Raw genomic sequence first — 24,380 nt, forward strand, 5'->3', positions numbered from 1 at the left:
TTATGCAAATAATATTATTTGAATAATAATTTGTACAAAATGACAAACATGACAATCTGATGTCAGTACTAGTACAAATACAGGCCACAATCCTGATACTACAGCAGCAGTAATTGAAGAGAGGGAGTTGTATAGTCGAAGAGATGATGTCACATGTAATCACATAATTGTGGCTCGGAGACCCTGCTCTAATGTGGCATTGTACCTTCACTTTCCAATGTAACCTTTCAGAAATGACTCCATCATGAATGGATTGTTTTAGCCAGTATTCAACATTTCCGTACAGTGTTTTTGTCATTTAACCCCTGCTGTTGCTAGCGATTGTGTTTTGTGGCTCCCTCATACAGCCCTTTGGTAAGAAAGGTTGCTCGGTTAGCACCCACGCTGGGTCACAGTCTTTGTGCTGGTTTGCAGATTTGCTCATGAGAAGAATGTTAAGCAGGATGGATTAGTAGAAAAGCTCGCTTGCATTCTGGGGGCTCAACCTCGTAAGAAGCAGGACCCCAATATTAACATTCAGTGGTCACATGGCTGTGCTGTTACTTTATAGGTCAAAAAAGTGCGACGTATCTGCATCATGAAAGCTGCCATTTTCAGACAAAAAAGCATGCAATACCAGGTCTATCTTTTGTGCTTTCAGAGATGTTGCTTACGGTTCTGTCTCTGGTAGAGATTCAGTATAAAAGCAAGGGAATTTATAGGGCTTGTTCCATCTAGTGGCCATGGGAGATATTTTCATATTATATGTAGAAATTGTAGGTACCCCCAACAGGAAGGAAACCTGCATTGAAAGAACCACCATTGCTGACCTCTTTCTGAAAGTGCTAGTTGCCCAGTTGTCTCGGGTTTGAAAATAATGATAAATAATTATTTTCCATATAAAATAAAAACACATAATAAAGAGGCGTACATTTTCACTTAAAGAGTAACTCCACTTTTGTTGAGAAAGACACATCCCCCTCTGGGTGATCTATGTACATTACAAGGATTTTAACAAACTTTGTTGCAGGGTCCTACCTTTTGTTATTCTGAAGAAATCACTGTGTGTTTGTCTGTGCCCGTGTGCAAAAGTGAGTCTAATGGGAGTGATTTCATAATTATGAACCAGCTGCTGCACCTGCGAAGCTCTGATGAGGGAAAATGCTGGACCTGCATCCCTTTAGATGTGATTTCCTATTGGGAGTATCTTACCAAAAAGGACATTTTTGTTGCAGGGAATGCCTGAAATCTGACTTGTATCTTAGTGTAGACTTCCGGTAAAATCAGTGAGCATATCACACAAGTGGGAAATTGCATATCTGGGGGGCATTCTGTACATATTTTGTGTACAGAACACCTCCAGTAGCCATATTGCATTGCATTTCACAGAACATTACAGAGCTGCAAATTGAAAAGGAAAGGTCATTTTTATTAACATTCAATTATAATATGACTTGTGTCTCAATTGTATATGCTATATTATTTGTTTTTATTTGCTATTTTTTTCCACAAAAGTAACACTGAGGTTCCAGTGGCAAGTTCTCTGGATTTGGTGATCATATTCAAATGTCATGGCAATTTTGTGTCACAACATGGAAATTGGTCTTGGGGGATTCTTCTAAAGCCTCGTAAACACGATCGTTGTTGGCAGGGGATTGTGTGATGACAGACTTTTGGCCTAAAATCCGACCGTTAGTATGCTCCTTCAGACAATTGTTGTCCAACTTTCAGCCAACAAATGTTGGATGGCAGGCTAGAAAATTTTCGGCGGACAACGGTCTGTTGTCAGATTTTCGTATCATCTGTACACAAGTCCATCACACAAAAGTCAAAAGTACAAACACGCATGCTCAGTATCAGTGCTCACCAAACATGATATTAGCAGAAGGTGCCCAACGGATGGCGCTCAAGAGCTGAAATTCCACAAAGTACATCACTACGTTCATGTTTTTTGGCCGACAATTGTGTGCCGTTAGTATGCAAGACAAGATCCAGGCACATGCCCTTTTGACAACAATCTGATTGTACCAAGCTTAAGGCTTGGTTCACACTGATGCAACATAGGATCTGACTTGTGAGAGCACAAGTCTCATTAAATGTTTCCCTATGAGAGCTGTCTTAACTGATCTGACACAAGTCGCTTCGACTTTTGAAAAGGTTCCCCCACTACATTGGTCTGACTTTGATAAAACTTAAATTGCACAGAGTGTAAAATGTCACAACAAAGTCGTATCAGGCCTGGTTCACACTGGTGCGACATACGCTCTGACTTTGGGAGCTCATGTCGCATGACGTGTGTAAATCAATGGTTTCCTTTAAGAGCCGTCTTAACGGTCTGAGACTAGTCGGTCCCACTTTGAAAAAGGTTCCTGCACTACTTTGGTCCAACTTTGGTCCGTTTTCAGCCCATTCAATATCATTGAAGTCGGATGAAAGTTGGATCCTCGTTCTAACCCTCTGACTTGTGATATCCGACATGGTGATTACAGCAGCAGGAAAATGAATTTATGTTACACTGGGATTGTTCTGATTGGTCAAAGGACAAGTCAGACTATCTAAAAGTGTTTATTCAAGTCGGATGGAAGTAGGACTGATGTCGCAGGGCAAAGTCAGATAGACAGTCGTACAACAGTCGTATCGTATCAGTGTGAACCCCGCCTCAAAGTCGGATTACAAAGTTGCACTGGAAGTCATGTGACTTCAATGTCAGAGCAGTGTGAACCTAGGCTAAAGGTGTTTTTACCAACTTATGCTCCATTCACACTTGTGGACATCAAAGTTGCATGACAAGTAGTTCCCTATGTTTTCCAATGATAACCATTCATATATGCGCAACTTAAAGTTACAGCAACTTCAAAGTAGTTCATACACTACAGTGCCTTGAAAAAGTATTCATACCCCTTGAAATTTTCCACATTTTGTCATGTTACAACCAAAAACTTAAATGTATTTTATTGGGATTTTATGTGATAGACCAACACAAAGTGGCACATAATTGTGAAGGGAAAGAAAAAGGATAAATCGCTTACATTTTTTTTTTACAAATAAATATGTGAAAAGTGTGGCGTGCATTTGTATTCAGCCCCCTTTACTCTGATACCCCTAACTAAAATCTAGCAGAACCAATTGCCTTCAGAAGTCACCTAATTAGTAAATAGATTACACCTGTGTGTAATTTAATCTCAGTATAAATACAGCTGTTCTGTGAAGACCTCAGAGATTTGTTAGAGAGCCTTAGTGAACAAACAGCATCATGAAGGCCAAGAAACACACCAGACAGGTCAGGGATAAAGTTGTGGAGAAGATTAAAGCAGCGTTAGGTTATAAAAAAATATCCCAAGCTTTGAACATCTCACAGAGCACTGTTCAACCTATCATCCAAAAATGGAAAGAGTATGGCACAACTGCAAACCTACCAGAACATGAACGTCAGCCTAAGCTGACAGGCGGGTCAAGGGGAGCATTAATCAGAGAAGCAGCCAAGAGGCCCATGGTAACTGGAGGAGCTGAAGAGATCCACAGCTCAGGTGGGAGAATCTGTCCATAGGATAACTATTATGCCGCGTACACACGATCGGAATTTTGGCCCGCAAAGAGACCAATGAGAGTTTCTCATCGGAAAATGCGACCGTGTGTATGCTCCATCGGTCTTTTGCTGGCCGAATTGCAGCCAGCAAAAGACTGAGAGCATGCTCTTAATTTTTCGGTTGGGAAAAGTTCCTATCCGAAAATGTGGCAATTCCGATGTGCAAAATTCCTACACATGCTCGGAAGCATTGAGCTTCATTTTCTCGGCTCGTCGTAGTGTTGTACGTCACCGCATTCTTGACAGTCGTAATTTCACCGAACTTTTGCGTGACCATGTGTACGCAAGGCAAACTTGAGCGGAATCCTGTCGGAAAAGCCATCATATCTTTTTCCGACGAGAAAAACGATTGTGCGTACGCGGCATTAGTCGTGCACTCCACAAATCTGGCCTTTATGGAAGAGTGGCAGGAAGAAAGCCATTGTTAAAAGAAAGCCATAAGAAGTCCTGCTTGCAGTTTGCGAGAAGCCATGTGGGGGGCACAACAAACATGTGGAAGAAGGTGCTCTGGTCAGATGAGACCAAAACTGAACTTTTTAGCCTAAAAGCAAAATGCTATGTGTGGTGGAAAACTTACACTGCACATCACCCTGAACACACCATTGTGAAACATGGTGGTGGCAGCATCATGTTGTGGGGATGATTTTCTTCAGCAGGACAGGGAAGCTGGTCAGAGTTGATGGGAAGATGGATCGAGCCAAATACAGGGCAATCTTTTTTTGGGGGGGGGCTGAATACAAATGCACGCCACGCTTTTCACATATTTATTTGTAAAAAAAGTGAAAACCATTTATCATTTTCCTTCCACTTCACAATTATGTGCCACTTTGTGTTGGTCTATCACATAATAATAATCCCAATAAAATACATTTACGTTTTTGGTTGTAACATGACAAAATGAGGAAAATTTTGCCATGTTAAGGGGTATGAATACTTTTTCAAGGCACTGTACTTTGGTCCAATTTTCACACAACTTGAGGGCCATCGACTTCAATATAACCCTCAGAAGTTGCATGAAAGTTGTGCCTAAATGTTATACAATACAACTTGTGTGCAACAGTTGTCCAATATCACTGGTCAAAGCCAAAGTTGCATCAAAATTCCAAAGTTGGCACAACTTTGGAGTTGTACAAGTGTGAATGGAGCCTAAGGTGCGATTTTGACACAATTTTACTGCAATTTTGATGTGATTTCAAGGAATGCCTGTGTAAACTTGAGGTCTATGGACCTCAACTTGCATCAAAGTCAGACCAAAGTAGTGCAGGGACTACTTTGAAGTTGGTGCGACTTGAAATCGCACAGGTATGAATGGTACTAATAATAATAATGGGTTACGACTTGTTATGCGACTTTGCAGTCCCAAGTCGCAGGACAAGTCGCACAAGTGTGAACCGAGCCTTAGGCATCGATTCACGCCTATGCAATTAGCTTTCGAGTGTTTCTGCAGTGCATTTTGCGTTTTTTACCACAATTGTGCCGCGATTTTGCTGCTATTTGCGTTTTGCCTTTTTTAATGCTTTTTTTTTCTTTTTTTTGCAAATTTGTCGTAGGGCAGATTGAAAATCGCAAAATGCAAATTGCACTGTTTTGTGTTTAAAAAAAGTCCCTGACACTTTCCAAAAACGCAGAGCCACAAAAATGCATTGATGTTAATGGGTTCCATAGGAACCCATGTTAAAAAAATGTCCTGCTTTTCTACAAAAAAAATGAAAAAACGCATTTGTGTGAATGGGGCCTTACAGAGCATTTTATTTAGTAGAAGTATACTATAGCAAATGGAAATTAAATGACCAATGACATAAATGCTTTTTATTTCTGACCATAGATACACTTTAAGATGCTTTTTTTTCTTCTTTTTTCCTGGTTTTCTTTTCACTGTACTGGAGTCCGGTACTGGGAGAAGCGTTTTTTAATGCGTTTCTGGATGAATTCCAGATGCTTTTTATTCTACTTTGTTCCTGGTTTTCTTTTCACTGTACTGGGGTCTGGTGCATTTTTGATTTTCCAGTGCATTCCGGTGCGTTTTGAATGCGTTTGACTAAGTTCTGGTACAGTACAGGAACAATGCAGCATGTTCTACTTTTTTTTCTGGAACTGGAATGCTCTGGAACTGACCACACTGGTGTGAACTATGCCACTGGAAACCATAGAACCTACTTTCCATGCGTTTTTGATGCAGAAAAAAAAATGCACTGGACTGCATGTGGTGTGAACTGGCCTTTAGTGCGTTAGCTCTTAATCATCCAATTAGGTGCAGAGTAAATATTATTTTTTTTTTTTTATTTCTCTGCACACAATTGGATGTTCAAGGTGAGCACAGAGTTACACGGGTCGTATGTGAACAATGTACTTTTTTAGTGAATTACCTCAAGTCTGTGAGGTCGGGACGATGACAGACCATTGGCTGTCAGCCTTCAGGTGACCTTTGACCTTCTGATTGTCTCAGCATGGCAGCTTCCATATTTTCTATTCTCAAGGGTTCCTTTTAAGTTCTGTTCTATTAGCAAATGATGTCTCTTTGAAGTCTAATTGCTTCTTGCTGATGTGGGCTTAGATAAGAAATTCTTATTGTGTGTTACGCTTTGTTCTGGTATAAAAACATATCAATGTCCACAAAATATGGAATTTTAATTTGAATGTCCTCCTTTTTATAGGATACCATGGCCTGTACTGTGAGGAGGAATACAACGAGTGTCTGTCAGCCCCGTGTCAGAATGGAGCAACTTGTAAGGACCTGGTTAATGAATATCAGTGTGTATGTCCACCTGAATATGAAGGTAAAGTATGACTCCTAATCAACAGGGGCCTGCTGCCTCACCGGTTCTTCTACATCTTTCTTACACAGGTTATTCAACATTGGTGTAGCATTTTTAATTTTAGTTAGGTTTTTCCTGGAATTCCAGTTCAAATTTTGCAAGTAATAGTTTTGCCTAAAATGCCTGCTATTACCATCTTTCATTATCATTTGGAAAAGCCCTCTTGTGTCCCTCTCGGATTAGTTTGACTTTTTTAGGCTAGGTTCACATCTATGCGGTTGATGTGGTTTTCAGGTGCGTTTTGTGTTTTTGAAAATGCAGTTTTTTATGTGTTTTTCTCTTTAACAAACTGCGTATATCTGGTTGTTGAGAAGCAGACTGGGAAGCTGATCGCTATGTCCTTAAAAACCGATGAGTCATCAGCTGTCTGTGGGCTTCCCCGCTGACAGCTGAATGTAAATACAAGCATTGACGGCAATAAAAAAATCAGCAAAAAAAGGCGTGGGGCCCCCCTTCCCCAATTCCAGGCCCTTCGGGTATGGATTTTAAGGGGGGAACTTCAGGCCAAAATTTTTTAAAAATGGCATTGGGTCCCCCCAAAATCCATACCAGACACTTATCCAAGCATGCAGCCCGGCAGGTCAGGAAAGGGAGGGGGCGAGCAAGCGCCCCCCCCCCTCCTGAACCATACCAGGCCACATGCCCTCAACATAGGAGGAATTCTTTGAGGTGGTGGGGGGCTCTGCCCTCCCCATTTCAAAGCAACCTGTCCCCTTGTCCCCATGCTAATAGGGACAAGGGCCTCTTCCCCACAACCCTGGCTGTTTTTTGACGATTGTTTTTTTTATTGTTGTGTGAATGTGTACCATAGGAAACCATGTTAAATGGACTGTAGTGCATTTCTGCAAACTGTAAAACGCCCTAAAAAAAAAACGCATAAGTCACTGACTTTGTTCAAGAAGATTTTGCATGGGGAGCAATCCCCTATTCACTCTTAGTGACTCCCTAGGAAGGCTTCATGTTACCTTGCATCCGTAAATGGGAAGCTGACCTCAATAAAACCTTCTCGCCAGATTAGCGTTGAAGGATTATCCAATTTGCTCTGAAGTCTTCCATATGCACCCACCTCCAAGAGAGTAATTTCAAATTACTTACCAGATGGTACCGCACACCTACAGTTGTATGCTGATACTCCCCTGAAGCTTCAAATCACTGTTGGAGGTGCCGGGAGATACGGGGAACGATCCTCCATACTGTTTGGTCCTGTCCAAAATTGGATCATTTCTGGAGTGCGGAGAGTTTCCCAAAAGTTTACAGACTATCCGGTTCCAAACGACCCTGCCTTCTTCCTTCTCCACTGTCAAAGTTTATAAGAAGTCGGTCCTTCGTCATCTACTTGATGCCACCAAAGCCTTGCCCCCCCTCCATCTCGTTATGGCTTAATAGAGTAAAGGACGTCAAAAGGTTGGAGGACCTGATAGTGACTGCTCAGAATAAAAGAGAACGGTACTCCAAAACATGGCTCCATTGGAACATGTTTGTGTTCTCCAATGAAGGCAGGACTCCATTGGATAACTGTTCTGGAGACTGACCTTCACTTGGCCTTTCACTGGCTCTGCTCTTGCTGGCCCAGCAACCCCACCTCTTTTTTTTTTGTCCCCCCCCCCTTCCTTTCTTCCTACTATTCTTACTCTCTCTTACTATCCCTGACCCTCTCTTGCTCTCTGTATAAAGCAAAAAAACTTTGTGTCCCACCTGCGCTGCGGTCTCTATTGTGCACAGGATGGGAAACCTCCCTATTACATTTTATGGACTCCTGCAGGTTTTCCCTCCAGAAGTCTCTTGTTACCGTTGGCTTGTCTTAAGGGAGATATTTCTCATTTCATGGCCCTCTGCTACCGTGGAGGGGAGCCTTTGATCCAGGCTTCCCGATTCCTTTTGTCCTCTAGATGATTTTTCCTTATTTTCCGTATGACATATTGGTTGCAGAATATTGCATCTCTTTTCTACTTGATCGCTCTCTGTAATTTAATCTTGTTATTGACCATGTTTGTATGCGGTCTATGGGACACTTTGTTCATTAAATAAAGAATTTGAAAAAAAAAAATGCATAGGTGTAAACCTAGTCTAATTGGAACTTTGCCTGACTTTATGGGTAATCAATTGCAACTGCTTATCCAGTGTCTAATGACAATGCCTCCTTGGCCACTAAGCCACTCTTAGTAAAAATTGACACTTGACACGTGATTGGGGCATTCAGCAGATTCCTGGAGCAAGAATCTGCGGATTCCTAGATGCAGAGATACTTAAGAGTTCAATAAAAGATCACATAGAAGAGTTTTTGCTAGAAGAAAAAATATATTTTAAGGAACAGTCAGCATGGATTCATGAAAAAAACCGAGTTATCAAACAAATTTGATTTCTTTTTATGAGGAGGTAGGCAAAAACAAAAGAGTTGCTGTGGATATAGTTTACTTAGCTTTTTCCAAAGCGTTTGACCAGTGCTGGAACAAGGTCAACCAGTGCCCAGGGTGAATATGGAAAATTGCACCCCCAGGACCTGACACCCCCTTTGACCTCCCCTTCCCGTTGGATAAAGAAGGGAACAGGGCCAATAGCGGCAAGGGACAAAATGTTCGTAATGTTTGTGGTATGCAAATAAATAGTGACAATGAAAAAAATGTCCCTGAGTCAGCACTGTCAGTGAAATGAAAAAATGTCCCTGAGTCAGTGGCGTCATTGAAATGAAAAAAAGTCAGTGGAATCACTGGGAGGAAAAAGGCCCTTGTGTCGGTAGTGTTAATGAGAGAAAAAATGTCCCTGCATTGGTGGTGTCATGGAAAAGAAAAACTATCCCTACATCAATGGCAACACTGGAAGAAACACCACTACAAAGCTTCTCCTCCACACCCAGTACAGAGCTCTTTGCTCAACCACTCCTTCCTCACTATAAAGCCTCCCCCCCTTTTGTAACAGAGCTTCCACTCCTCTCCTTCCATACACAGGACTTCCCTCTCCTCTCAGTACACAGAGTCCCCCCTTCTCCCTCTCCCCCAGTACACAGAGCCCCAACTACAATTACAGAGCCCCCCTGCCCCCCCCAAATACTTTGAGCTCTCCCAGTACAAGGAGCCCCCCCCCCCCCCCCACACACACACACACACACACACATTCACAGGAAGCTCACTCATACATCCATTTCTCCATGCTTCATTTTCTTAAGAAATAACTTTGAAAAACAACATTAACTTCCTGGAATCCATCTGCCCTTAGCTCAGGCATGTAGGCAGGAGGATGTGCTTAGTTGAAAAAGTCCCCTCTCCCCTCCTCCAGAAGAAAGAGAAAAAAATGCCCATGAAGACTCCTGGGATGTATGACATCATTTTGGTCTAGGCCAGAAACAAGAAAGCAATTGAAGAAATGTAGAAAAAGAACAGTTTAAAACAAGTAAATATAATATACCTTCCTATATATTTACTTGATAGCAGCATAAGGATTAAAAATAGATTAGGATCGTTTAGTTCTGCTTTAACATGATTGCTGTGTGTTAGTACATGAGCATTAACATGCATTTCATAATAAGACACCAAAACACACCAAAAATGGTACATGAACTATTTCTGGCAATGCACCACGATGCATGCCCATTGCACACATTAATGAGCACATTACTGCAGTAGAGTGAATGGGCCCTAAATGATAAGCAATCTTAGATAAAAGCATTATGTTCATTTATGTGATGACTCAGTTCTGTTCTTTTTTTTTAATGTTATTAAAATTTAAACACTTGAAACAGAATTTAGATGTACTGGCCAGATTAAATAATGATAAAAGAGAAACAACAAAGCAGGTTCCATGGTAGAGCGACCCATCAATGATTAGTGAGCTGTGAGCAATTGCCTGGAGGAGTAGAGGCAGACTTAAGTCTTTCTTCCTGATAGATGGGGGCACTGACTGGTGAATGGCTCTATTGCCTGTCTTTGCATAGTAGAATGAAAAGCTTTCCTGCTCATTAGAGGTGTTTTTAATGCATTAGTTCACTGCTAGAGGGCAGTGTCTCACATGGAGATCGATCACACTGATCGGCTGACAGTCTTATTAGCACAGTATTGACCGCCGCTGGATGCTTGTTTTACTTTATTAGAAGAGAGCCTTGCTGTAGTCGTTAGCAGTAGCCAAAAGTGATTTTCAGTAACACATTAAGTGATTGCTAAGAAGCAGTTGGGAAATAAGTGGAGGTCAGAAAACACACTCATATATTAAACAATAATTTAAATGATTTTGCCTATTATTTGTGGCCAGATGGCAGCAATGACTTTGCTGAGAGCAGATTTGACTTTTTTAATTTATCCCTTGAGAGTCTAATTAGTCTTAAATCCAATGTGTGCACTCAACATAAAAATGATGGAAGGATGACAGCTATTCATTGCCATTTTAAAAAGGGAAATCTTTGACCCGTGTACACATTAAAGTACGGGTCAGCAATCTGACGATTGCCAGCTACCAATCGATCACGGCCAGGTGACTGGTAAATCGCACCTTCGCACCCGTCGTCCACAGAGCATCTGATACAGTGCAGTCCTATATAGGCAGTGGGACTATTTCTGTTGCTGCAGCAGAACCAGAGCTGGCTGCTGAGGGAGCAGGCGACCGCATCAGCCAATACCTTTTCTGTAGTTCCAGCTGCAGTCCCAGGCGGAGTGATATCACCTGCACTCCGCCTCTTACCCTAGTTAGTAGAATCCAGAGCAGCGGCAGCAGTAGCTACAAGGCAGAAAGAAGAATAGCAGAAAGTAGACTCTCCTCTTTCCTGTCTTACACAAAATGAACTGGGCATAATAGCATAGGGGGCTCAGGACAGTAAGGGCTCGTTTACATTTGTTGTTTGGGGGGAAGCAAACCTGCATAGTTGGGCTGTGTTTTTACCCCCCCCCAACCGCACCCCCTTTAGCTGTGTAGCAAGGTCCCAGGCCTCCAGAAGCCTAATAGTGACCTCCAGAGTCAGGGATAGCTGACATCCTTCTGTGTAGAGTGGGTTACAAGGCATGGTGGGTGTATGCAAGGTAGATTCATGTGCGCCAGACACTTCTTGAATGCAAAGAGATTTATTTTCTCTTAACAGAACTGTGGGAGAGAGGGTTTAGGGCCAGGGCACCCCTTAGTAGTTGCAATGTTCATTGACAGACTCTGAGACTTCTATAGGTAGATAGCCATGCAGGGAAAAGCACCCAGCCGGACACCATATCTGCATGTGTAGACATGCTGTCTCCTATGGCAACAGTCTTGAACAGTTTCTAACAAAGTTTACAATGGACTCTTTCACTTCCTCTACAATCTCCTATCGCAGATCTTCACTCTACTGAGCTCCCAGTCTCTCTCACTAGTTTTGCTGATCCACTGCCACTAGATCTCCTGAGCTATTCCAACCCTTTCTCTCAGTATCTTCCTCAAGCCTCACCCCCACGTCCCTGCTGGGTCCCTAGTTAGGCATCCAAGATACTCCTCAAGCGTCACCCCACTGGCCTGCTCGGTCCCTGGCTTAGCACATAAGACTGCTCTGCAAGCGTCACCTCCACTGGCTGGGTCCCTGGCTTGACACACCTGATAAGTTTCCCAATTCTTCACTGTCCCCGGTTGGTGAGAATACTGCTCTGGTACTTGCTTCAGCTACACACGGTGGACCCTGGTAACAAGGTGGTTGGTCCCTTAGTGGCGACAGCTTCCCCTCTACCTATGACAGGTTATCCGGCCAGCAGAACCATAGCTTCTGGTTGGACTGCAAGCAGCAACCCCAACCCTATGCTGCTCTCTTGCTTCTGGATAGGCCCTCAGACAGCTGTTTAACAGGTGATTAAGAGATGATATGTTGCCTCTTCACCGCCTGATTTATACTGAAAATTGCTGTGCAGTGCACTTGATTGCAGGCAATTATAGGTTTAAATCACGTGGCAGGGTGGATGGGGAATTGTGCCCAGTGATCTTTGACTCCTCCCATGTTGTTCAGGTAGCTCTCTAAAAACTGATGTTTTTAGACGCCGTTTTCTAGCTGTCAGGTTAAATCATTCAGGAGAGGTTAAACAACGTCCCGTGTACATGAAGCCTAAGTTGCCTACCTCTGCGTTAAAGAAAATATCTATAAAATGTTCTCCTTGTAATACTTTACTTCAGTCCAACTTAACTGTATAAACCCCTACAATTGGGAGGAGGCTGACCATAGCCAGACTTCCTCCAATCAGCTAACTGATAATGAACACCACATTCAGTAGGGACACTACCTTGGTAGTAGTGGCCATGTTGGCACAAGTGGCATGGGATCAAAGTGCGTGGGGGGGAGCAGGGGGATTCAGTCCTTACATCAAACTCATACTCCTTTCCCACAGTAATTGCTTTGAGTATCAGAAAGGATGAGTGACTGTACTAATGGATCTAGCTGATCTATTAATTATTGATTTATGTGCAGTTAACAGTAGAACAGCAGTATACATACAGCAGTACTAGTATGCTCATTACTGCAGGGGCTGCCTGTTTGTGTCTGGAAGTTGTGCCCAAATAAAAAGCCAGCAGGAGGCAAATGACTAGTCACAGCATTGCCTATGGTCACTCCATAGCTGATCTTTCCCTTTTACTAATATAGCACCCTCCTAGGTAGGTGCTAGAAGAGAGTATAGTTTTTGGTCTTCCTGCTTACCAGGTAGATAGTCAGGTAAAATGTAGAGTGCCCTCTGCCTACCAGGGAGCAGGATCTATTGGTTAGGTCTGCTCATTGTGCTCAGGTGCAGCTCAGCTTGTTTGACTTTCCCTCCCTGGTCCAATAGGGAGGCATATTGGATAGTGGGAGGGGACCTGACAAGTGAGTGCACAGGCTTTGTTACAGTCCTGGCAATTGGCAGAGGAAAAGTGCTGCATTGCATGTTGGGATATGTTGGTATATAAGCCCAGGGTTCATGTGCTCGGGTTAGTTGAGTTGGGGAGCAGAGTCCAGGAGGGAGGGGGCGGCTGCCCTCTCCTGTTTCGAGGTGGTCGTGCGGCCCTGGGTGGTCAACCCAGGGGCCTAGAGAGAGAGAACCTGAACCCACAGGTCCTGCAGAGCTGACTGGAAGGGAGACAGGATCTGATTCTGCCTACTTTGTACAGATCTTTGTCTTTGGGGCCTGTCGATTGAGGGCCGCCCCTTCAGCTAGAAGAGTCAGTGGATGGGTTTTAGTAAAGGGGATGCTAGAGAGTGTCCTGAAGATAATGTAGGGCATCAAGTCTGCTGCTTGTGAGAGCAAGAAGACTTAATTCCTGCAAACATGTGGTTGTATGGTTAAAGCAGTGTGACTGTTTCCACAAATAATCTGGTGAGGTGAAGTGAGAGTTGTCCTTGTCCATTGTGAATTGTTTCAGTATCCCACTCATTCCTTCTCCCATCCAAGTTCCAAAATAGAATACAAAAACCCAAGTACCCTGGACTGGTCATTGAGTAACAAGTAAGTGGGAGTAAGGGTTGGGCAAGTGGAAACCCCTAGCAACCAACTGGAAACCCTTAGCAACCAGCTGCAGGTAACCAGAGAGAGGCCTAAGAAGTCAACGCTCAGCAAGCCCTGTGGGGACAGTGCTGCACTAATTTACCATGCCATATTCTGCACTGTCTCAGTGTGGAGGCAGCCATGTTTCTAGAGGCAGGGCCTTGCTTCCTCATGTAAGAGTCTCCCTTTAAACCTCATGAGAGTAGACGATCATTCAGAGGTAACAGTACCTAAGATCTCACACTGCAGATATACAGTTATGAGACTGTAGGTACATTAGAGCATTGGCACACTCACAGACCAAGAAGTGCTCTGTTTTTCAGTAGGAATTCTGGACAAAAGTTCAAACTTTCACAGTACTGTTTAGACACAATTAACATTCATATATATTCTCTATGACATAGAAATTCTTCTTCTTTTTTTTTAAGATACTCTTTATTAAGTATTTTGAATTTACGGTACAAAGCAAAGCCTATTGGGCATACTCAGACTTATAAGGTAAACATACATAAAAAGAGAAAGAAAGAAAACAAAAATAAAAAATCAATCAACTACTCAAAAATACTAGTATCCAAAAATACTAATACCCTGGTGGAAGAATCAGAGATATGGAGTGTGTCGGTACTCTGCGTAAATTAATATCTGTTGATTTGCCCGGTACACAACCGGTTTGGTCTATACTGACCAAGGTAGGAAGGTAGGCGTCACTGGATTTGATTGACAGCAGCGAGAGCCAATGAAAGAGACAGCGGCTGAAGCCGCTGCGCTCGTGCACATCGCTGGATCAGATCGGGCTCAGGTAAGAAAAAGGGGGGGTCTGGGGGGAGCTGCAGCACAGAAGGTTTTTCATCTTAATGCATAGAATGCATTAACTTTACAACCAGTTTAACTAACCTGGTAGCTAACACCTTGGTAAAAATTTTGATGTCATAATTGAGGAGGGACATGGGTTTATAGGAGAGACACAATGTAGGGTCTTTACTGGGCTTGGGTATAAACACTATATGCGCTTGAGAGAAGGAGGCAGGCATAGATTGCATGTCAGAACATTCCTTAAACACCTAGTGAAGTATGGGAGCTAACTCCTTTTTTTTCCCAGATATCCTCCCAAATACGTAGAATAGCATCGCAAAACACATACATCTTTTAAATTGCATGTTAGTACAAATGTAACTTGCCCCTCCTGCACATAAACATTATGATCATGTTAATAAACAGTGTAAATTACATTTACTACCCCTGATTCTTGCTGTGGAATACACATTTGAATTCTGTAATCAAAGGGATACAACTCAACCAATGAGCAGTCTATCTATACCAGGTCCAATGGACTTAAACCTGGGGGCATCTACTGTGCTGGTAGATGTACTTTTCCAGTCTCTCACCCATATACTGCACCCACTCCTTATGGGAAGGAGAATCGACAGACTTCCAATACCTAAGTATTACTCTCCAAGCTTGAAAAAGGGCTCTAGTCACCGGGAGCTAATTCTTTAACATAAAGTTTTGTACCACTCACATGGTAACCTGTCGGGCCTAGGCGTCTTGCTGAAGCGAGAGCTTAAAGCGGGATTCCGGCCAGCTAATTTTTTTTTTAAAAGTCAGCAGCTACAAACACTGTAGCTGCTGACTTTAAATAAGTACACTTACCTGTCCTGGGTGCCCGCGATGTTGGCCGCCCGAGGCCGACCCGTCCCTCAGCTCTCAGGGTCCCGGCACCGCCATCCTAACTAAGGGAAACAGGCAGTGGAGCCTTGCGGCTTCACTGCCAGTTTCTTACTGCGCACGCGCGAGCGGCGCTCTGTGAATGGCCCCGTGGTTTTCTGGGAACACACACAGTTCCCAGAAGGCAACGGGGCCGCTCACCGAGGAACAGGACACGCCGCAGAATAGGAAGAGGCAGATTAGGAAGACTGCCTAGCAGTGGGTTCAGGTAAGGGTTCAAGGGTTCAGGTAAGTTTAAAAAATTTTTTTTTTTTCAAATGTTTTTTTTTTTATTTTTTTTAGGATTTTTGGTGTAATTTTTTTTTTCAGGGTGGCCCTCCACTTTAAATAGCCTGTTCTAGTTCAGGGATAGAAAGTGTTTAATCCAGCTGTAATTCTTCTTCAATGTTCTAAGTTCAGTTCCACTAAGGGATTGAGTGTGTAGCCAGAGGGTCAGAATCCCACAGAATGTATTTGTGAGGTCATCAGATTACTAAATACAGCCTACAATACGCACAATAATGAACTGGACTTTGAATTTGCCTAAATGTAGCCGTGCAGAAATGGTTTGCTGCTATGGGCTCACAATCAGGATGTTCAACACTTTACTGTGATCTCTACCTTTACTTTTTTTATTCTAGGTCTGAGCGAGCTGTGAATTTTTTTTTTAAATGCTATTGTTATTTGGTCAACATTTTAATTGCGCTTAACAGTTTTCTTATATAGTGTAAAAGTATGAGAAAATATTGTAATTTGTATGTAAACAGTAAAGATGTGATTACTATAATTATTACTGTTTGTTATAAGCTGCGTTTGAGCTACAAAATAATTGACATCATCTGCGTTCCATGCCCACATTACAATGGGGTTGCTTGTTATATTTTAGTAGGTGCCAGTAAACATATCAATAGGGGGAGAATGGTCTGAGGACCTGCACATTTATTTAGCTGCCACGCACGCATTTTCATGAGGTGGCGTCTGCCCCTAGACACGCAATGTGAGAGGTTCGATGAACAGGCTTTGATATATCTGTTTGATGTTTATTTGTAGTCGTTTCATTATGTAGATTAATGCAAAGATATGATGGAGACAAAGAAAACAGGCTGGGAGCCAGGAGACATATTGAGGCTTTAAAGGAATAAAGCACATTAACATAAGAAGGACGGAGGAGATATTATGCTGGCACACTTCAGCTCACTGAATTTATTTACCATAGAAATTGAAATCTGGGTTTACAAACTATTCCAGTGTTTATTTAAAGTGTGTCAACAGCATTGATTTGGTAATATGGACTCAGCTCGAGAGATTTTCATGCTTCTCATTTGTCTGTAGTGTGTTTCTAAATGCACAAACTTGTGTCTCCTCTGCAGCTGCTGTTTAGCTATTCCTAACTTTTGTGCTATAAAAATAGAAAAAAAAAATCAAGACAATTCTTTAAATGCTTTAACCTCTTCAGATCCGCGCTATTGCCAAATGACGGCAACAGCGTGGATCTACATTGCCGGGACCACGTCTATTGACGTCGTCCCGTGCACGAGCGGCCTGCGTGCCCCCTGCAGGGCGCGTGCGGCGCGCTCAGTGATCAGCGAGTCTATGAGACTCGCCTGATCACAGATCAGAGTAAGGGGTCGGTCCCGACCCCTTACCACATGATCAGCTGTCAGCCAATGACAGATGATCATGTGATGTAAACAGAGCCGGTAATCGGCGGCCATGAGAGGGACATCAGTCCCGATCACGGCGATCATCTGCCCCCTGCCAGTGACACAGCAATAGGCAGTAGTGCCGCCTACCAGTGCCCACCAGCGTCACCCATCTGTGCCCACAGTGCCATCCATCAGTGCCATCCATCAGTGCCCACAGTGCCACCCATCAGTGCCACCCATCAGCGCCCACAGTGCCACCCATCAGCACCCACATCAGTGCAACAACAGTGCTGCACATCAGTGCCACCTATCAGTGTCACCTACCAGTGCCCATAAGTGCCCATCAGTGCCGCCCATCACTGCCCATCAGTGCCCCCCCATCAGTGCCCCCATCAGTGGTACCTATCAGTGCCCATCAGTGCCACCTATCCGTGCCACCCATGCGTGCCACCCATCCGTGCCACCCATCAACGCCCATCAGTGGCCATCAGTACCGCCTTATCTGTCCCCATCAGTGCTACCTTTACTGTGCCTATCAGTGCCGCCTTAACTGTGCCTATCCGTGCCCATCAGTGCAGCCTATCAGTGCCCACCAGTGCCGCCTCATCAGCGCATATCAATGAAGGAGAAAAATTACCTGTTTGCAAAATTTTATAACAAACAATGAAACATGATTTTTTTTTTCAAAATTTTCCATCTTTTTTTGTTTGTTTAGCAAAAAATAAAAATCCCAGCTGTGATTAAATACCACCAAAAGAAAGCTCTATTTGTGGGCAAAAAATTATAAAAATGTCATTTGGGTACAGTGTTGTATGACCGCGCAATTGTAATCCAAAGTGCGACAGCGCTGAAAGCTGAAAATTGGTCTGGGCAGGAGGGGGGTTTAAGTGCCCAGTAAGCAAGTGGTTAAAAAGTTGCAATTACAATTTCCCTAGAGATGAAAGAAACTGATTTGCAGTATTCTTCACACCTTTAAAAAAGGTCACCCTTGTTTTTTCACTAGAATAAACCCAGGTTTACCAAATAACCTAAAATGTAACAGAGTCACCTAGAGTATCATAAGGGCAGCCAGAAACGGATAATAGAAACCCCCAGAGATTACACTGCCTTAGGCCCTGGAGTGACTTTGCTAGGTCCAAGTCTGCCTGCAGAACTTTACTATACCAGGAAGGTAGAAACTGACAAAGTCTATGTAAGTATTTTGAGACAAGATCGAGCGATCTCCAAAAACAGGAAAAAATAATTGTTTCTGTTGGCTTGGTTGGGGCCCTTTCGTAGGTGCACTGGTGATGCTGGTGGGCTTCCAGATACTCCCAGTTCAAGTGAATGGGAAATGAAGGAGGAACTCTGGTGGAAATCACAGGGAAAAGGGCTTAACAGTAATGAAAGAACAAGCAACAAGTTCAAGGAGAAGTTAGGTGGATCTGAGGTAATAGGGCAATCCAGGATAGGTGAAATGGCACTGCACATTGATATATTGAATAAGTGCAGCAATGTCTAAGGAACTGGAGGGCAAACTATGTTAGCTAGAGACTTAAGCTGCAGCAATCCCACTCTGTATGGCTGAGGATGAGAAGTGTTGCTTAAGATTCTAATGCTCAGGCCGCACTAGAAGGCGAGTGCCTCTTAACTCAGCACTCTAGTCTGGATGTCCGTTCTCTTACCTAGTCTGGTGCCAATTGCCTCAAACCTCTCTGAGCAGCTCACTGAATTTCTCTCCACTCCTCTTCTCAGGCCACATAGCCACCTAGGAACTGTAGTTTCTTTATTGCTTGGATGCAGTGACACTTGTACTTTGTGAAACTACATCTCCTACAGTCCTTTACTTAGCAATCCCTGCTCCTCATAGTTCAACGTCGGCCAATTCGGGAGGCCATAAAGAGTCATTAGAGGTATAGCTAACGGGCATGTCCCACAATAATAACTCTGTAAAGTTTATCTTTGCCTTGTTTTCCCCAAAGGGGCCCAATGTAGCCAGTCCATAATTATGGTAAAATATGTCCATATGGCTTGGAAAAATTACCATGTACATACTTGAATAGATATCCACATTTATGCTTGACAGTACCTTATTGCTGTGCGTGCAGACTTTCTTTCAGCAAAAATTCTTCAAGTCTTTGAGGCACTACCTCAAATCAAGGATCTCATGTGCCATCTTGTTAAGTAGGAGAACCAAAGATGTTTTTGTTGTCCCTAATCTCCTCTCCTACTACAGATGACCTCAGCTACAATTCAGTACCAAACTGTTCTATCCCCTAAAACAAACTAAACTATTGAATTTTAATCCTGCACATTCATGCCCATTTCGTTGGTAGTGCAAAGAACAATAACCATCTCATTCATAGCTTATGTTCAGGTGAACCTAAGGGCCAATTTGACAGAGCCTTCAGCTCCAGTCTGAGAGCTCTGTTGGGCATTTTCTGTTCTCTCTCCTTGCAGGCTTGCCTTTTTCTGCACTGTGTGTGTGTAGAGGTTGTCATCTTAGTATAGGAACATGGCTTTGCTTTCTCATGCCAGTGAATAAGGAAGAAGCAGAAGAATCCTTGTGCTACAGATTCTCAGCTACATCTTTATCTCCAGCAAGAACAGTGAGAAGCACAGTAGTGACAACTCCAAACCTCATGAGACTAGCAGTCAGAGGCAGCAGTGCCTCAGTCCTCACACAGCAGATGGATAGCTATTAAGATGTATGCACAGCACATGTAGATTGTTTAAGGTACTATTTAGGCATAATTAACAATTCTAGATGTTCCCAATAAGGTAGCAGATCTTCAATTTTTTTCCAGGTCCACTTTAACACTAAAGAAAATATTGGAAACTTTCTAACCAATCTAGTAGCCAATAAAGTGCATTCAGGGCCCAGGGTAAAAGGATTTAGGTCTGTGACAGGTGCTGACAGGCATATTCAGTGCACAAAGCCTGGATACACTGCATTAATATGGATGAGTGGTTTTCAAGTTAATCTCACAGTGAATAGAGGATTCCACAACTACTGATATGACAGACATGAGAAAACAGTTCTCTCCTATGGAACAATTTATAAAATATAAATATTAGTTCATACATGTGTATTGCAGAGGATCAGTTATGCTTCATGAGCAATATTAAAAGAATAGTTATAGTTATTTCTCATTTATTTATACCAATTGAGTTTAGTTTCAAATATACAGACCCTATTGAATGCCAAACCCTGCAGGAGCCAAGCATAGTTGTTTTAGTTTCATCCTATTATTCAATATTTATGATTTTCTTTCTTTCTGTCTGTATAGGTTGGCTAGACGTGCAGGACTTTTGGTGCGCTTTCAGAAAACACACCAAAACCAGCTGATGCAATAGAAGACTATGGCAAAGCGCAGATAACACTGCGCTGCACCTGCACAGTGTAGTTATTGTTTTTTTTTTTTTTTACTACAAGCTAAAACCATATTTTCAGCTTTGCACCTAGGGGTTACTTTACTAAAATTGGAAAGTGCAAAATATGGTGCAGCTCTGCATAGAAACCAATCGGCTTCCAGGTTTTTTTTTTGTGAAAGCTTAATTGAACAAGCTGCAGTTAGAAGCTGATTGACTACCATGCACCAGATTTTGCACTCTCCAGTTTTAGTAAATCAACCCCATAGTGTTATATTTGGGGAACATAAACCAACAGTGTTGCATTCTGGGTACATACTTCATGACTGGACAACACTTGACCATCTAGAAGAAACATACCATCTGGTTACATAAACAATATATTACTGTAATGTGAATTAACTGCTAAATGTTTGTTTCTTGTGTCTCCAGGGCGTCACTGCGAACTATACAAGGACCCCTGTTTGAATGTGACCTGCCAAAATGGAGGGACTTGTGACAGTGAAGGACTGAATGCCACCTGTGTCTGTGCTTCTGGGTTTATGGGTGAGTAAGCTTTGGAATGTCCAGGTAAAAAAGCTAGTCTTGCATATTTATATTGACTATATTGGTTTATTTGCTGTCATATACAGTATCTAACAAAAGTGAGTACACCCCTCACACTTTTGTAAATATTTTATTATATCTTTTCATGTGACAACACTGAAGAAATGACAGCTACAATGTAACGTAGTGAGTGCGCAGCTTGCATAATGGTGTAAATTTGCTGTCCCCTCAAAATAACTCAACACACAGCCATTAATGTCTAAATTGCTGGCAACAAAAGTGAGTAAACCCCTAGGTGAAAATGTCCAAATTGGGCCCAAAGTATCAATATTTTGTGTGGCCACCATTATTTTCCAGCACTGCCTTAACCCCCTTGAGCATGAAGTTCACCAGAGCTTCACAGGTTGCCACTGGAGTCCTCTTCCACTCCTCCATGATGACATCATGGAGCTGGTGGATGCTAGAGACCTTGCGATCATCCACCTTCCGTTTGAGGATGCCCCACAGATGCTCAATAGGGTTTAGGTCTGGAGACATGCTTGGCCAGTTCATCACCTTTACCCTCAGCTTCTTTAGCAAGGCAGTTGTTGTAATGGAGGTGTGTTTGGGGTCCTTATGTTGGAATACTGCCTGGTGGCCCAGTCTCCAAAGGGAGGGGATCGTGCTCTACTTCAGAATGTCACAGTACATGTTGGCATTCATGGTTCCCTCAATGAACTGTAGCTCCCCAGTGCCGGCAGCACTCATGCAGCCCCCGATCATGACACTCCCACCACCATGCTTGACTTTAGGTAAGACACACTTGTCTTTGTACTCCTCACCTTGTTGCCGCCACTCGTGCTTGACACCATCTGGACCGAATAAGTTTATCTTGGTCTCATCAGACCACAGGACCTGGTTCCAGTAATCCATGTCCTTAGTCTGCTTGTCTTAAGCAAACTGTTTGTGGGCTTTCTTGTGCATTATCTTTAGAAGAGGCTTCCTTCTGGGACGACAGCCATGCAGACCAATTTGATGCAATGTGCAGAGTATGGTCTGAGCACTGACAGGCTGACTGTCCACCCCTTCAACCTCTGCAGCAACGCTGCCAGCACTCATACGTCTATTTCCCAAAGACAACCTCTGGATATGACGCTGAGCACGTGCAACTTCTTTGGTTGACCATGGTGAGGCCTGTTCTGAGAATTTAACCTGTCCTGTTAAACCACTGTATGGTCTTGGCCACCATACTGCAGCTCAGTTTCAGGGTCTTGGCAATCTTCTTATAGCCTAGGCCATCTTTGAGAGTTATTTGCCATGAGGTTCCATGTTGAACTTCCAGTGACCAGTATGAGAGAGTGAGAGCGATAACACCAAATTTAACACACCTGCTCCCCATTTACACCTGAGACCTTGTAACACTAACGAGTCACATGACATCAGGGAGGGAAAATGGCTAATTGGGCCCAATTTGCACATTTTCACTTAGGGGTATAGTCACTTTTGTTGCCAGTGGTTTAGACATTAATGGCTGTGTGTTGAGTTATTTTGAGGGGACAGCAAATTTACACTGTTATACAAGCTATACACTCACTACATTGTAGCAAAGTGTAATTTCTTCAGTTTTGTCACATAAAAAGATAAAATAAAATATTTACAAAAATGTGAGGGGTGTACTCACTTTCGTGAGATACTGTATTACTAAATAGGTTTTCACGCTATTGCTGAATGACAGACCAGTAACCAGTTGTGTTTGTGGACATTAGCAAATGCTTTTTATTTTAGTGATCACTAACATATGTGGTACGGACACGTGCATACTATATGACCAAATGTGTGTGGACACCTGAACATCACACCTACACTATATGGTCAAATGCACGTGGACACACATCCAAATAAATTCAGGTATTTCCGGTGAAAGTTACTGTTAACCCATAGCATACACGGACAAGTGTGCATATACCTTGTGGCAACACTTTGGGGGAGGCCTTTTCTATACCTTGTGGCAACACTTGGGGGGAGGCTTTTTTAACAGAAATGCTCTCTTGCAGTTAAAGGGATGAGACAGACCATTTAACACTGCGAGTGGTTCTTAAAATGATCAGCTTTTATTTGCAGTGCCTTGAACAAGTATTCATACCCCTTGAAATTTTCCACATTTTGTCATGTTACAACCAAAAACGTAAATGTATTTTATTGGGATTTTATGTGATAGACCAACACAAAGTGGCACATAATAGTGAAGTGGAAGGAAAATGATAAATGGTTTTCAATTTTTTTTTACAAATAAATATGTGAAAAGTCTGGCGTGCATTTGTATTCAGTCCCCGAGTCAATACTTTGTGTAGAACCACCTTTCGCTGCAATTGCAGCTGCAAGTCTTTTTGGGGATGTCTCTACCAGATTTGCACATCTAGAGAGTGACATTTTTGCCCATTCTTCTTTGCGAAATAGCTCAAGCTCTGTCAGATTGGATGGAGAGTGTCTGTGAACAGCAATTTTCTTGCCATAGATTCTCAATTGGATTTAGGTCTGGACTTTGATTGGGCCATTCTAACACATGAATATGCTTTGATCTAAACCATTCCATTGTAGCTCTGGCTGTATGTTTAGTGTAATTGTCCTGCTGGAAGGTGAACCTCCGCCCCAGCCTCAAGTCTTTTGCAGACTCTACGATTGCCCAGTATTTGGCACCATCCATCTTCCCATCAACTCTGACCAGCTTCCCTGCCGAAGAAAAGCATCCCCACAACATGATGCTGCCACCACCATGTTTCACCGTGGGGGTGGTGTGTTTAGGTTGTGCAGTGTTGGTTTTCCGCCACATATAGCGTTTTGCTTTTAGGCCAAAAAGTCTTATGTCTTTCTTTAAACAATGGCTTTCCTATTGCCACTCTTGCATAGGCCAGATTTGTGGAGTGCACAACTAATAGTTGTCCTGTGGACAGATCCTCCCACCTGAGCTGTGGATCTCTGCAGCCCCTCCAGAGTTACCATGGGCCTCTTGGCTGCTTCTCTGATTAATGCTCTCCTTGCCCGACCTATCAGTTTAGGTGCACAGCCATGTCTTGGTGAGTTTGCAGTTGTGCCATACTCTTTCCATTTTTGGATGAGGGATTGAACAGTGCTCCGTGAGATGTTCAAAGCTTGGGTAATTTTTTTATACCAGTAACAAAGAGATGGCCCCTATCCATTAGAATGCAGGTGCTCCTACAATGGAGACAGTAGTGTTAGGACTGCAAGCAATACACAGGGTGCCATGAAGAGGCCATGTAGCTTACGCATGCTTTTGCAAATTTGTGCTAACTAAACCCCTGTTTTT

At 42.9% G+C, this 24,380-nt stretch overlaps 1 protein-coding gene across 1 annotated transcript in view; it reads left to right on the forward strand.

Moving 5' to 3' along the window:
* The window catches only part of DNER (delta/notch like EGF repeat containing), a 360,320-nt gene that overhangs the window by 317,239 nt on the left and 18,701 nt on the right, over nt 1–24,380 (forward strand). The window contains exons 9-10 of the mRNA XM_073625661.1: nt 6,220–6,342; nt 20,963–21,076. Of these exons, the coding sequence (XP_073481762.1) occupies nt 6,220–6,342; nt 20,963–21,076 (237 nt within the window). The remainder of the gene's footprint in view (nt 1–6,219; nt 6,343–20,962; nt 21,077–24,380) is intronic.

The sequence above is a fragment of the Aquarana catesbeiana genome, linkage group LG04 (genome assembly GCF_042186555.1).
Source record: "Aquarana catesbeiana isolate 2022-GZ linkage group LG04, ASM4218655v1, whole genome shotgun sequence".
Taxonomy (NCBI): Eukaryota; Metazoa; Chordata; class Amphibia; order Anura; family Ranidae; genus Aquarana; species Aquarana catesbeiana.